A 14,002-nucleotide genomic window follows, 5' to 3' on the forward strand; every position below is an offset into this window, starting at 1 on the left:
CCTTTGGGAGACTCTTCTTCCGTTGATGTTTCTGGCCGTGGCTCATTGTAGTTGGCTGGAGAATTCTCTGGCAGTTTCTTCAGATGCACAATATTACGGCGGCATTCCTTTCCGGTTTCCAATGATCGAAGCGTAACATCAGCACCGTTTAGTCGAATGACTGTGTGTTCCTCCGCCGAATAGTCTGTGCTTAGCTTGTTTTCTTTCCGGAACCTTTTAATCACTACCTTTGCTCCTACTTGAATGTCGCTTTCTTTGGCTCGTCGCTTCTTGTCTGCATATACCCTACCTTTCTCCTTTTGTAAACGATCATGATCGCTCGTTTCTTCATCAAGATGCACCTCCCGAGGTACTTGTGGAAGTTTGCTACGCATTCGCCTTCCAAACATCAAATCAAAAGGAGATCGTCCTGTTGTGGGATGTGGGGTGGAATGATACGACAGAATGTATTGATCAAGAACTCTCCTCCACTCTTGGCCAAGCTCCTGTGCTATTTTCAATCTTTTCAAGATTGATCGGTTCTGTCGCTCGATTTCCCCATTCTGCTGTGGCCAATACGGTATTGTGTTCACCAAGCGTACACCTATTTCATCACAGAAATTTCGGAGCTCTTCACAGTTCAATTGCGGTCCATTGTCAGCGCGCAGTGTTATGGGCACACCGTACCGACAGAACATCTTGGAAAGTTGCAAAATGGTATCCTTAGCGGTGGTCTGTATCATTTCGCATACCTCTATGAAACGGCTGTAGTAATCCACAACGACGAAGAGCATTTGGCCTTCTGGCAGGGGACCTAGAAAGTCTACAGCTATATCCTCCCAGGGTCCATACGGCAAATCCTTTCGAATCATCGGTACTGGAGGATCGGGTGCTGACACCAGAGTGCATGAACGACAGTTCTTAACAAAATTTTCCACTGCAATGTCCATTTTAGGCCACCACACCGCGCTACGGAGATGAGATTTCATCATCCGCATTCCTATGTGACCCTCATGAGCAACACATAGTACACGATCACGTAGGGCTGATGGTATGACTATCCTATCGCATCGCAAAAGCACATCTTCGCACCCGCAAAGCTCGTTTGCCACTATGCGGAAAGATAGCGGTAATTCGTCTGGTCTGTCATGTTCGAGGTGCTCAAGAACGTCACGAATTTCTGGATCCTCTTGCGAAGCTTTTACAATCTCTCTCCAGTCCAAAGCAGCTGTTGTTGCCGAATGCAGAGCAATTTGACGAATAGCGAGTTCCTCAGAAGGATCAAATGGAGCTGCAGTAAGTGTTCCGAGTCGCGACAAAACATCGGCAGTATTCTTCTCGCCTGGTATGTAGATTACCTTATAATCGAACGCTTGCAGTCTTAAAACCCACCGCTCAATACTGGCGCAAGGTCTTGAACGAGCAGTGAACAGATACTGAAGAGCCTTGCAGTCTGTAAGGATGTCAAATTCTCTTCCGTATAAATAAGTGTAAAATCGTTCAACACTCCAGACAATTGCCAACGCTTCTTTCTCAGTCTGACAATACTTCTTCTCAGTTTCTGTTAGAGATTTAGAAGCACAACTAACGATTCTACTGCTGCCAGACACATCTGTTTGAAGAAGCAAAGCCCCCAGTCCTGTTGGGCTTGCGTCAGCCATAACTGCAGTACGATCTTCCGTTTTGAAAAATCCCAATGATTGCGCGTTTGCCATTGCCGCTTTAATTTGTTCGAATGCTTGTTCGTGCTCATCATCCCAACTGAAGTTAGAGTCAAATCGAATAAGTTTCCGCAACGGTTCGTCAAGAGTTGCCAAGTTGGGAATAAACCTATTTAAATAGTTCGCAAGACCCAAAAAACTTCGAACCTCTGATGCATTTTCCGGACGACGAAAAGAAAGAATAGCTTCGATCTTCGAATTCGATGGAAGAATGCCTTCTGCAGAAATATGGTGACCAATAAAGTCAACTTCCCCAGCTCGAAATACACATTTATCCCAGTTTAGTAGAACAGACCTATCCCTAAAACGCTTCAATACTTCATTCAATCGCTCATCATGTTCCTGCTTATCTTTCCCTTCTACTATAACATCGTCAAGGTACCAATGAGTACCTTCGCACCCTGCTAGAATCTGGTCCATGACCTTCTGAAATAGCTCGGGCGCAACCACCAAGCCAAATGGAAGTCGTTTAAAACGAAAAAGGCCTTTGTTCGTAATGAACGTGGTGACATCTCTCGATTCTGGAGCTAATTCAACCTAACAAAACACATTGTTTTAAAACTGTTGTATTATTTATTAATAATCATGTGGCTCAACGACTCACCTGCAAAAACGCATCCTTAATATCGAGCTTGCTCCAGATCTTGCCGTTTCCCAGCCTTGCAAGGTATTCTTCTACGACAGGCATAGGGTGCCGTTCACGTAGTACGGCTTGGTTTACTCGCCGAAGGTCAAGGCAAATTCTTGGCTCACCATTTTTCTTCCCAACAACGACCAAGGGTGAGACCCACGTGGCAGGGCCGTTTTTCACTTCAATTATGTCCGTCGCCAGAAGTGCGTCCAATTTTCTATCCACAGCTGCCTCAAGCGGAATAGGTATACGCCTGACCGGTTGGAAGACGGGTTTGATATCCGGATCGGTGTGGATTTGCACTTGTACATCCTTGATCTTCGGGAACGGTACACCTGCTGATCCGACTTGGTTGATATGCAGACCCACATAAAGGATTCCCAATTCTTTTGCAGTCTTATCGCCTAGGATGCTTCGTTGGCCGCCAGCAATCACGAAGAATTCAGCCTGCACGGTTTTCTGACCCACCTCCACATTTGCCTTGAATGATCCTAGAATCGACAGCGGCTTGTCGTTGGCGTACCCTTTCAGTACCTTATCACTTCCCTTTACGCACTGGTGAACAATTACCTTTTCCTGTTTAAGGTGCTCCCACACATTATCAGGAATCAAATTGACATCTGAACCAGAGTCCACAAGCAAATCCAACCGGACACCACCGACGTTACAGGCAATCACGTTGCTCTCGTTTCCGGCATGGAAGGTGTAATAAGTTTTGGAAACAGACTCAGTTGGAACATCTCCCGGAGCAGCCACAGCATCTGACTCTTGTACGGCTCGTACCTTCTTAGCTTCCGCGGGAGCCTTACCAAACTTGCGCGACCGACAACATGATTCGAAATGTCCGACGATCTTGCAAGTTCGGCATACTTTACCTCTGGCTGGGCATGTTTCAGACGTCGAAATATGATCACGTCGCGCACAGTTGAAGCATTTGATTCCATCCCTTGTGCCGAATTTGCGCTTCGATCCACCCGGTTGCGGATAACTCCTCTTATGAATCGTATTCTGTGTAGCGCCGATCCTGAATACCCTCTGATCTGCATCAGTTTGCTTACATCTTCCACCAAACCCTTTAACCTGATTGTCAATCCCTTCCAGTGTGACACCCAAAGCCTCGATTTCAGCCAACGTCCTATCCTGCTGCAGTATTCGGCGGCGAAGCTCCTGGGATTGGCACCCTTCAATGATTGCATCGATCAAGAAGACTTCCGTCAGAACCTCTTTAACATCTTCGGGATATTTATCGAAACCGCAGTCCGATACCTGCTGGCGCAATCGAAGAATGAAGTCTGCAAAACGCTCTTCTTCCTTTTGTTTGATTTGGCGCAGTTTGTACCGCTCGAGGCAATCTTGGCGATACGGCTGAAAGAATGCATCCAGAGCATTGATCGCCACATCGTACCACTGTTTTTCGAGCGACACTAACGGGAAGTTCTCACGGTCCGGTAGATTTTGGAAGACACGCTGCAGCTGTGGGCCACCCAAGTGCAGAAGCTTTGCCCTTCTTTGTTGTTGATCGTAAATCCCGTATGCGTCGAAGTAACACTCCAAGGCACACTTCCACGTCTTCCATTCTTTGAACAGCCTCTGCTTTTCTATCTCGTCGCAGCGAAACTGCGGTAGTGGACGAGAGTCTTCCATCTGAAATCAATAGTAAACGCAATTGCAAACTAACAGAAAAAACATCCAACAATATTTTTTTTTTCTTTAAAATCTTTATTTTTTGATTTCTCCATATAAGCAATATACAATTTCATTGTCCCACTGCCTAGCCCGTGAAATAGGATTCACCACCTTTCAATTAACAAGTACAAGTCCAAGCGCCCGGGAGCTAGACTAGCTCCCCTCCTGTTGAATTAACAGGTACGTACATTTTAATTCGACAAATTCTAACTGTGAACCCGTGCCCGTGAATCAATCATTATTCACCTCCTGTTCCCACAGGTACGAACGATGTCCTAAGCACCCGGGTGAAAAAAAAACTTTCACCCCTCCTGTCTACCGACAGGTACGCACTAAATCAGCACCCGGAAGAAACCCCTGCTTTCTTCCCTCCTGTTACCCCAACAGGTACATACATCCGGCATCGTCATCCTACCACATACGGATTTATCTTCGTTTGTGATCCTACCGCCCGAAAGCGAACAAACTCTATGCTAATGCCTTGGCTAATGCTCATTCACCATTCCAACACTTCTTGCCTGTTTCACTTTTTCTTTTCATTTCCCCAACACAGTGCGTAAACATTCCCGATTTGTTTATAATCATCACCATCATCAATGACTGCAAAAAAAACAGTTCACACACACGATCATACAACACCACCACGCTTGCTGGGATTCCATTGAAGCAGTAACTTTTATGCCATCGGCCACTTCTTCTTCTTCGTTTTTTAGGAAAGCTAGTACGAATTTTTACCAAACTTTCTCGCAGTTTTTCATATGATTTCACAAAAAAACGCATTTCTTACCTTGAATCCTCAAACTCGTCGCCAATTGTAGAGTTCGGAACAGTATTAAAATCACAAATTATCGGCTTTACATACAGGTTTATATTTTCCGATTTGTAACCCGCTCCTGACACATCCGTTCGCTACACGCTTTCGTTCTCCTCTTCCTTTTTCCCGTCCCGTGTTGCCAGACCGTATTGTTACATTTTATGTTAAGGCAGTATTACACTTTAACTAGGTGTCCTACACTACAACATCGTTTTTGTTCGAGTTTGACGTTTGCTCACTACCGCCACCTAGTTGATGGTCGGCCAAACTTAGTCATTTTAGCATTGGGCGAATATGTTTCCGTGACTATGATTTGAATCGAAAAATGTTCGAAGTGTTACGTCTGTTTGTCTGTGTTAATACTATCAAAATTCAAGTTGCAGGCGTAATAAATAGAAAAGTTAAAATAATTGTTAAATTTTCGAAAAATGCAGATTTTTTTATGAACTTGATTGGCATGTTTATCTAATATACTGCCGTGAATCGCAAGTCAGTCCCATATGTAAAAAGTAGGCATTGAGAAAATGGCCTCTGAAGTTTTCAAATTCGATTTCTATACGAAACTCTAAAAAATCGCTATGAATTGAAAACTTCTGCGATCATCATGAAACTTTCACATATTGTTTCAAACATTAAAACATAACAGTGAAAAATGTAAAACTAGCTAAAATAGTGTTAGGTCTTGTACTGGAGGGCACACAAGTTCGTAATGGGACTGACTTGCGATTACATTTCATTATGGGACAATCTGACTTGGTGTTGTTTTTCAATTTTACTGAACAAACTATATATTTTTATGCACGCAGCTGAAAGATCATCCGAAGAAAGCTCGAAAACAGTCATTAACTCATTTTTGCCCAAAATGCAGATGGGACTGACTTGCGATTCACGGCAGTATAGATAATGCAAAACAAAGCCCCAAATTGAAAAAAAAATAACAATAATGCAAGACAGCGAATATACATTTGCAATAATAAGTTTCAAATTCAAAGCGTCCAAAAAAATACCATAAAGATATTCAAATATGATCCCTTGTATAGTTTATAAGGATGTTTTAAGGACAAGTTTGTTAGAACCATAACATGGCCGCAACAATGGCAGACTTTCGTACCTACTCACGATTTAAGTGAACAAAGGCAACATAAATATTATACTGTCACCAGACGTTTACTTTTTGAGATTTGTGCATGTTGAACTAGGATCAAGTCATTTGTCCTTAAAATGTTAGTTAGAAAGTGTACAATCATAATTCCCCTGAAGATCTCTTTTGGTATTATTTTAGAGAACCTTGTGAATGAATTTAATCTTTTAAAACTTTCAAGAGATTTTTTTTTTGGATATGCCTGTATATTTTTTCATGAAAAACTTATGTTCAAACAATGAAGAAATTGCTGGAGATAATTTAGGAAAAAGTATAAAGAAATCCTTTGATCATTTCTAAAAATCCCCTGGAACATCTGTTGGTGGGAATCCTGGAGAAACATTAAATATGCATACAAATCCCTGAAAAAGAATAGCTACTGAAAATTTTGAAAAAAAAAAATCTTTTCAGGAATTATGAATAGCTAAAGGAGTTTTTGAAGAAACCCTTAAAAACCAGGGAAAATCCTGTGGGAATTTCAAACTACCTTGCTTAAGAAAATCTTGAAGGGACTGTAGCACGTAAATTTTGAAAAAGTTCAACTATTTCCCTCGAGAACTTTCCCTAAGAGATTACTAAGGCATTTTATCAGTATTTCGCTAAAAGATTCATATTTAACGCAATTGCATTTTGTTCATTTGAACTTTTCAGACATTACTTACTCAAAAATTTCTCAAAATAATATTTTAGGAATTCATTTAGATTATCCAGCAGCCTTTGGCATACTTCTTTTGGGATTTTATTTATAATATTTTAGTGGTTACTTTACTTGGGAAACAATCGAGCAAATTACGCCAAATTTAGCATATATGAAAGTTCAGAACATCAACAAAATTTTACTATGGTGGTGTGAGATCCCTCCCGTCTCTGGAAATGAAACAGAAATTTCTGCATATGCGTAACTTGAGAAGAAACATTCAAGACGGTGCTTGTTTAATGCTATAAAATCTTGCTATATTGGTATGGACAAGTTTTTTGAGTATATCTCCGTTGAAAAATACTTAGGAAAAAGAGCAAAACATTTCTGAACTGAACGAAAGTCCTTGAGGATCGAATATCGGGAGGGAAGAGCAGATGTACCCTTATGTTTTGTGTCTAACTCGATGTTCTGTGCTCTTCCAAAATGTTGAACTTTGTCAGTTGAAATATGTAGCAGAAGTCGGTCTCGTTGTCCACAGTTTCCCAGTAAGTTGTAGCTTTGTTTAGCCTCATAAATAAGCTTCAAATCGTGCTTCATGGTGCTTCATGTGTAGAATACAGTTTGTTGTCAAGTTCAAATTCTGGGTTCAAGTTAATATTTGTTTTGCAACGGAAGCGAAGAATTTGATTAAGTTTTATTTATCGACTTTCACCCATACCATAATTAAGCGTTAACTTGGGATTTTTGAGGAAGTTGGGCTCTCGAACGATTTGGGCAGATTTCAAACGACGTAACAGCAGAAATACATATTCAATACTCCAATTCAGTTGATCTGTTCTTCCCCGTGGAAAACTACTGAATTGCTCAAATTCGGCTCCGTGGCGGAAGGAATAGCGCGAGTGAGGTTATTAAGTTAAAATTTTTGCGTTGAAAGAAAAGAAAGACTTAAGATCCAGTTTCAATCCAATCCAAGAAGTAGATTTGCTGTTGCAGTCAGTACCTATGTGTTAACGAAGTTCGAATGATCAAAATAGAAAGCGATGTTCAAAAGAGGACGAAATTTCTGGTCGTTTCATTTGTTTTGCTGTGGTTCTTGGGTGAGCGTAGAGTAATTTTAACAAATTTTATATTTAAATTTACTTCGATGGATGGATTGCATCCAGTAGGGCCTCCAAGCAAGAGACTTGCAATGAGTTTTAACATTTTTAGTAAATGCGCGACACCTCTTTGCCATACTGGAAAAACTTGTAATTAGAAGGCACAAAATGTTGGTAATTGACAAATTGAGAGATGAAATTTTGGTGGGATTCGAACCCACGACTCCGTATTCGCTAGACCGGCGCTTAAACCAACTAAGCCACAGAACATGTAACGATTCTGTAACGATGGTATAAACTGTAACATTACATAACCAACTATAATCTTTCGATCCCATTGAAATCACACTCCAAATTAGCCGTACCACCCTGTGGAGTTCAAAACTTCATTTGTGCCAATATTCATTTTTAGCAGGTTCGTAAAACCTGCTCGCAACCACGCTCACCGGGAAGACCTATTTAGATATCCGATATCCTCAATAATTCTCAAGATGTGATTCTTTGTTGATCACGATGTGAACCTGTGGTGGTACCCAGCTGCTTCTGCTATAAAGCCATGATAAAACTTGAGCTGTTACTAGGGGACGTTCGTTGCTTTTCAGTGAAGGTTAGTGCTTTTCTTTTTACATTTACCTAGTAACAGGGTGTTCCTAGTAGAAGGATAGTCCTATACTTGGTTGAAAGTTGTTTTGAATGCATCAACTTTCCAATACTTAGTTCAGCCTGTTGGGAATTCGTTTTCGTTTGATATGGAACTTGATGTGTGTGCTTATGTGCTAAATGAATGTTTGTTTAGTTTTCTGTATTGTTATATTTCTGTTTCAATTGAATATGTGTTGTAAGGGTATTTTCATGTTTTCTTGTAGTTGTTTGTTTCACACCACTGTTTTCTTAAACTATGTGTTCATCCATTATTTCTGTTTGATTTTGTTTTATTCAATGGGACTCGTTCTGCTTGATAACTATTGCACCTAGTTGTTTCTCGTTTATTTTAGTACACTTATCGTATTATTCAGTATCATTCGGGTGTAGCTGCAGAAATCTTCGCCGATTTTCTCTTTCGTAAGTCGATTGGTAAAATGTTTTTCTTGCTTAAGACTCAAGTCCTTTGTTCATCTGAAACACACTCACCTGATATTATCAAGTGAGTGTAACTCTCTGCAAGTGAGTGTTCCCATCTCTGCTCACCATCGAACTATTCTGTTGAATCTTCTGAAAACATGTTCAATGTTTCTTAATAATTGGTAAAACATCACTACAGTTACGTCTTCGTGATACTGAAGCGATAAAATTCATTTAGTATTTAGTAGGAAATTTTGATTGCATCCATTGCTTCATCATCAAGGTTGATTAGCTTTTAAATGAATTCAAAGTTTTACTCGTATTTAGGTTTATGCTAATCTATGCATTTCCCATTTCTCTTCTATCTTCCTGCACCACCCCCGACTCGCCTACCAACATTTCATCTGGTTTTTGCGTTGGATTTCCAAACTTCTTCCTGTGCATGTCATCGCCCAACCCTGAACCCGCCCCCCGCAAAACTAACGGTCTCGCCCCCGAAAGCAGCCTCCTCGTCGTCGGAAACGGACGAACAGCCGCCCTTCAACAACAATATCAGCGGCGGTAGTAGTCGAGCCAGCAAATCGCCTCAGGCCAGCCCCCTTCGGAACCTGGCCGTTCCGCCGATGTTCCAGCGGGCGCCCTCGTCGGAGGACGGTGGCACTCCACGCGTAACGCCCCAAGCGTCTCCGAGAAGGCCACACCAGCACTAGGTAACGGTAGGTGTGTTTTGTACGAGAGAAGGGTTCTTATTGCCATTATTGTCACCAGAACCACCATCACCGGAAATATCCAGTTTTGTAGTAGCACTTTTTCCGCTAGTTAAACAGTGATCCTTTGTTGAAGAATTTGAAATCCATTGATTTTTGTTCAATAGAAGTGGGTACAGTAAACGTTCGCTGGATGCAAACGTTTCAACTGCAATGCTTTTTAACTGCAAGTCCGCTAACTGCAACAGTTTTGCAGTTATCGCACCGATATCTGTCAACCGCGATGCGATGGTTTTCGCGTGCAGTTTTGTTGCAGTGCGATGTTTTCTGAATGCACATTGGTGTCATTCTGCAGCAACTGACAGTTCTTTGACGTCTGTCAGTTGTTGCAGGTATCGGATTTCTTTCGGTAAGTGAAACGTAAACATGTTGCAATTATCGAACGTCTACTGTACCTATTGAGTCTATTAATGATTTCTCGTTTGTCAGCCTGAATAGAAAAAAAAATCAACAAAACAGTTCATTTGATGGTCATCCCGAGGGTCATCCGACTCAGTGTTCGATCTTAGAAAGTGATAATCAGTTGATTCTGACCGTCGTCTGTCGCGTGCTTCGGTCTTGAAAATTACAAACCAGTTCCTTCTGACGGTCGTCCGACTCGTCTTTGAATCTTGGCAACGAAAATCATTTCATTCTGACGGTCGTCTGAGCCGTTCTTCGTATTCACAACTCCAGATACAAGTCACTGTGAAGGTCATCTGACTCGCCTTTCGTTCTTGGATAATGAAAAACAATGTATTCTGACCTGACTGTGAAGAATTAACTTTAGTTAAAATTCACGACAAAAAAAAAGTAATTAAAAAGAGGTTTATTCTTACGGTCGTCCGACGCGTCTTTCGCGTTCCATAAATCAGCTCATTTTGACGCTCGTACGACCTGGTTTATTATTCGTATTCGCAAAAAGGGTCCTAAAATTAAAGACGAATTCTCTCATTTATTGAAAAATACGATCAAGCATGGTATTCTAATCGGAATTGTACTTTACTCGAACTCGAAAAAAGGAAGGAATGATGAGAATTTCGAAATAAATAAAATGAGAAATAGTGCTAGTTTGACATTTGAGGTCGACCTTTACGTGGTGGAACTCGACATTTTTCGCACTGGGGATTCAAAAATGTTCCTATCTGACATACACGGTGAAAAAAAAACCCTCAAATTGTGTGTTCTAAGCTAGGGGCAGGACAAAAGATTTAGGGTCTGTTTCAATTGGCGAATTAAAATTAATTTTTGCTTAAATTTGACAGTTCGATACTTAAACTTGACAGTTCTCCTAAGAAAATAATTATCGAACTGTCAAGTTTAAGTGAAAATTAATCTTAATTCTCCAATTGGAACAGACCCTTAATATATATTATAGATAGTAGAGTAAACATAGATCCGTGTTGATGAATCCGTTGTATCCAAACGAACTGTCAAAATCTGTATCCAAACGAGCATGACGTCACGATTTGAACAACATCAATGGAGCACATGACGTCATATTCAACCGTCACACTCTTGAAAATTACTACTTACACGCTTGAAACATTTTAGTCAGCGGTGTCCGCGGATCTATGTTTACTCTACTATCTATAATATATATTATCAATCACGGCCAATAAAAAACGTCAAAAAATGAGTAAATATGAACTCTTGGACCATATTAGGCCATATGAACAAAGTTCAGTAAATACTCTTTACTAAATCTATGTGAAGCCGTGGAGCGATTCTCTATGAATCTTCAGAGAGATCTGAGTAAAGAGTATTTACTCAGTTTTATTTACAAGGCCTATTTAATTTCGTTAGCGGTGCCGACACCTCGCAAACGTCAAATTTCGTGTGAGAGTAAGCTGGCCAGAATAAATTCGTGCAGTAATCCATTCATTACGATATAATTACGGGCTACTATGATCTAAATATTCTTCCGAGATTTCTTCGCTATCAGTTCTGACGGATGCTCGACTCGTCTTTTGAGATTGAAAACAAAAACAAAATGCATTTTGATGGTTGTCTGCCTCGTTCGTCAATTCAAGCAAGCTCATCTAGATGACTCGTTATTCGCATTCACAAATCGCGGATTAAGTTATTCGGATGTTAGTCCGACTCGTGCTTCGATTTCCCGAATCAAGAACCAAAAGTTCTGACGCTCATCCGACTCCTCCTTTGATAGCAAATAAAATCACAAATGAGTTCCTTCTGATGGTCGTCCAACCCGTCCTCCATAGACGTAAATCAAGAACTAATCTAATAACGATAATGTGAGTGTCGTACAACTCGTTCTTAGTTCTAACAAAATGAAAGTCAGTTCATCCTGACGGTCGTCCCATTCTAGGAGCAAGACACTGTGCAAATGAGAGTAACTCCATAGACTAACTCTGAGAAATTCTGAGTAACTCTTTTCACAAATGATCGACGAAATTTGGCGAAAAACGCCCCTAAAACTGCTAGAAAAGCGGGATACCGGGCAATATTGTTTTGATTTTGCGATAAATCATTGATTGATTGATTTGTCTTTATTAGAGAGACTTTCAGCCCTTGGCTGGTTCGTCTCTTGCGATAAATCAGGCAACACCCATGTAAAAAACGGGAGCAATCCGGAGACATTCTGAGCAACATCTGTGACGGAAAATGTACTCTCCAACACAGTGTCTTGCCCCAAGCGGTCGTCCCATTCGAATTTAAATCGAGAACTAATCAATCCAGATAATAGTCCGATCCGTCTTCCAAATTTGAACTTCATTCTATAAATCGAGGGGGGTGACACATCCAGAAAATGAATTTTTGCTTCCGCGAGATGCGCATCGGATTCCCAGATGGCAAAAAAAAATAAGATTTTCAAGCTATCTTGTCAACCTGATTGATTTCGAAGATGGATCGAGGTGTGTCGTGCACGGAAAAACCTGAAATTCAGCACGCGTCCCTTTAAGTTCCTCAGTTCGAAACTGAGGTTAGTTTGCCAGTCATTGCGTGGCGAAGTATTGCTCTAGACAAGCCAAATATTTTGTCAAATTGTGAAAATTTTGCTGCTCAACCACGTTGATTGGGAGTAGGCTCCTCACGTCCTATCTAGATTCTTGTTTTAAATCACAAAATATTATTCAAGAGTACATGTTTACCCATTTTTTGACGTTTTTATGTATTGGCCGTGATTAAAAATATATAATTTTAAATTTTTTAATCTTTTGTCCCGCCCCTAGCTTATAACACATACTTTTAGTGATTTTTTTCACCGTGTATGTCAGATGGGAACATTTTCGAATCCCCAGTACGAAAAATGTCGAGTTCCATCACGTCAAGGTCGACCTCAAATGTCAAACTAGAACTTATTTTACTTCCCGATTAGAATACCATGGTTGCTTGTATTATTCAATATAAGCAGGATTTCGTCTTTAATTTTAGAACCCTGTTTTTTTTTTGTTACAAGCATCACAACATTCAATTACTTACAATTATATGTTCCTACATATTTTTTTTTTCAATGGATTTCAAATGATTTCATCATGGATCACTTTGGAAATATAATTGAACATTTTAAGAGAGAGAAAGGTTGAGCTACTCGAATTGAATCAATGCCGCTGATCTTGCCTTAACGAGAATAATGAAATAATGTTTTAAAAAAATCTGTACATCCATCAGAAGCTAACACACAATGAAAAAGACATTACATTTTAGAATAATCAAGACGATACCTAAAAGTAGTTTTTTTACTTGATTTGATTTGATTGAATTCAATACCGGCGATGTAGAATATGCAAATAGGTGTGCCCTAAACGGTGAAGATGAGCGATGTAAAAACGTTCTAAAATGTTGATTTATTAAAATTTAACCAGCCGTACGAACGTCAATGGTGGGTGGACTCAGCTGTAGTGTTGTGTTGTGCGAATGCGTGGTTAACCTGACGAGTATGAACCGTTGTTTTATAGGTATTTGTAGTCGTATTTATTTATTAGGGAGGCTGAAATAACAATGCAATATAGAAGAGTGAAAATGGTAAAATCATTTGTACTTTTAGTAATCCGAAAATCCTTCTAAATCTAGGTTTTTTATGTCAGCCTACCAACTGATGATAATTTCAATCGATTGATTTATTACATTAGCTAACTAATGTGTTAATTTATTTTAATTTATTAGGGGCGATTTCTTCACCCTGGTTTACACGTTACACCAGATTTAGCCAGGGGGGGCGACACTAGTTTTGCAAAGCCGAAATATCCCAGAAAAAGCCGGTAAAACCCGCAAAAGTTTTGCGGGTTTCTCCATTTTTTGTTCGTTTTTTTTTTTGCTTTTTTGGGATATTTCGGCTTGGAAAAACCGGAAAACTAGTGTTGCCCTTGTTGCCCCCTGGATTTGAATTCAGTAACAAATTTTGAAAACGACGTATAATCAATGCTACACCATTGATTATACGTCGTTTTCAAAATTTGTTACTGAATTAAAAAATAGAATAACCTCGATAACATTGCGAATATTTCGCGCAGCTCCACT

The 14,002-nt window shown here is 40.2% G+C and overlaps 1 protein-coding gene across 6 annotated transcripts in view; it reads left to right on the forward strand.

Annotated features, from left to right (window-relative positions):
* LOC109432689 (cholinephosphotransferase 1) overlaps positions 1-13,513 on the forward strand; it is a 130,059-nt gene extending 116,546 nt beyond the window's left edge. For 3 of the 6 annotated variants that reach the window (XM_062855272.1, XM_062855270.1, XM_062855273.1), the window contains exon 7: positions 9,276-13,513. In XM_062855272.1, the coding sequence (XP_062711256.1) occupies positions 9,276-9,481 (206 nt within the window). In that variant the 3' untranslated portion in view covers positions 9,482-13,513. Of the gene's footprint in view, positions 1-9,272 lie in introns of all 6 variants that reach the window. The other 3 variants (XM_062855269.1, XM_062855268.1, XM_062855271.1) reach the window with 1 other exon arrangement.
* The last annotated feature ends 489 nt before the right edge of the window (positions 13,514-14,002 follow it).

This window comes from Aedes albopictus, chromosome 3 (assembly GCF_035046485.1).
Source record: "Aedes albopictus strain Foshan chromosome 3, AalbF5, whole genome shotgun sequence".
In the NCBI taxonomy this organism is placed as follows: Eukaryota; Metazoa; Arthropoda; class Insecta; order Diptera; family Culicidae; genus Aedes; species Aedes albopictus.